The 1,384-nt window shown below is 49.4% G+C and overlaps 1 protein-coding gene across 1 annotated transcript in view; it reads left to right on the forward strand.

The window, feature by feature from the left end:
- LOC119335962 (protein DMR6-LIKE OXYGENASE 1-like) overlaps positions 1-1,134 on the forward strand; it is a 3,846-nt gene extending 2,712 nt beyond the window's left edge. The window contains exon 2 of the mRNA XM_037608005.1: positions 714-1,134. Within this exon, the coding sequence (XP_037463902.1) occupies positions 714-974 (261 nt within the window). The 3' untranslated portion in view covers positions 975-1,134. The remainder of the gene's footprint in view (positions 1-713) is intronic.
- Positions 1,135-1,384: the final 250 nt, after the last annotated feature.

Genomic DNA, 1,384 nt, shown 5'->3' on the forward strand with positions numbered 1-1,384 from the left:
GCTCGCGCTGGGCGGCGGCGGAAACGGCGGAGCGGGAGCGGGGAAGCGGGGGCGGGGCAGAGGGACGCCGCGCCGGGCGGGCGGCGGCGGCGGGAAGGGCCTAGGGCCCGCCGGCGGCGGGGTGGAACCCTAGCGGGAGCCTAGCGGGGGTGCGGGTGGAACCAGGTCCTTCACGTGAGCGGGTCTAAGTCGAAAGTCTTTGGATTCCAAGGTTATACAGTATACAATTAGATAGTGATGCCAAATGCCGATGATTGGCTGCGTACTTTTATGAACGCAAGTCAAAACAAGTGAGCCAAGCACCTTGCTAGCTACTACTAGCTCTCTAGATGCATGATGTATCGATGTTGTAGCCCTCGGTGTATATATGTATCGATATATACTTTAGCTTATCCTAGCTACCAGTAGGTATTAGTATTGGTGCCTTGATTAATTTCCTGAATCAATACTAGTATCAGTCCAGCTGACAGACACTCCACGCGCATGCGCGTCCGCTTCACATGCTACGTACTCACGATTTTGCGGAGCCATCATGTTCCGTTGTCGCTGATAATCTAGACATATACTTACATATATAAATAAAAATTAAATTTATTTTTAAGGCTCGGCCTAGTCTTAAGTACCCAACGGCAGCCAGGGGTCTGGATTTTTTTAATTAGTCTTGCAATCAACATTGAACAAATGGCTGACAGATGGACATTTTTGGTGCACAGATATACAGCAACGGCCGGTATAAGAGCGTGCTGCACCGGGTGGGCGTGAACTCGACGCGCCCGCGCATCTCGGTTGCGTCGTTCCACAGCGTGGGGGCGGAGCGGGTGGTCGGGCCGGCGGCGGAGCTCCTCGACCAGGGCCGCGGCGGGCAACCACGGCGGTATATGGACACCGACTTCGCCACCTTCCTGGCTTACCTAGCCTCTGCCGAGGGCAAGCACAAGACCTTCCTCCAGTCAAGGAGTCTCGCCTTCGCCTGACGTCCACTTTTGATGCCTCAACATCGATTTCATTGACCTTTGCGTGCATGCTGTATTTCCTTAGGGAATCAGGGTAAAAGCCAACACCCCATACCACACCTGCTAGCTTGGCTTTGACTTGTACAGTCCCTGGTGATTTTTCTACGTGTAATCTGAATTATGTGGCATCGAAGATGTACCGGATGGGGAGAATATCACATGATACCAACACTTATATGCTCCCATGATACCAATTCAAAAAATTTAAATTTAAGTGTGTCAAAAAATTTCGAAAAAAATCATAGATGTTCTCAACATATGTGTCTACAAGCCCTAAAAAAAATCAGATCGAAAATTCGATATACATATTGAGAAACAAAAAAGACAAATCTGTTGTGAATAGTGTAGCTTTTCTATACTATTCATGTTTT

The sequence above is a fragment of the Triticum dicoccoides genome, chromosome 7B (genome assembly GCF_002162155.2).
Source record: "Triticum dicoccoides isolate Atlit2015 ecotype Zavitan chromosome 7B, WEW_v2.0, whole genome shotgun sequence".
In the NCBI taxonomy this organism is placed as follows: Eukaryota; Viridiplantae; Streptophyta; class Magnoliopsida; order Poales; family Poaceae; genus Triticum; species Triticum dicoccoides.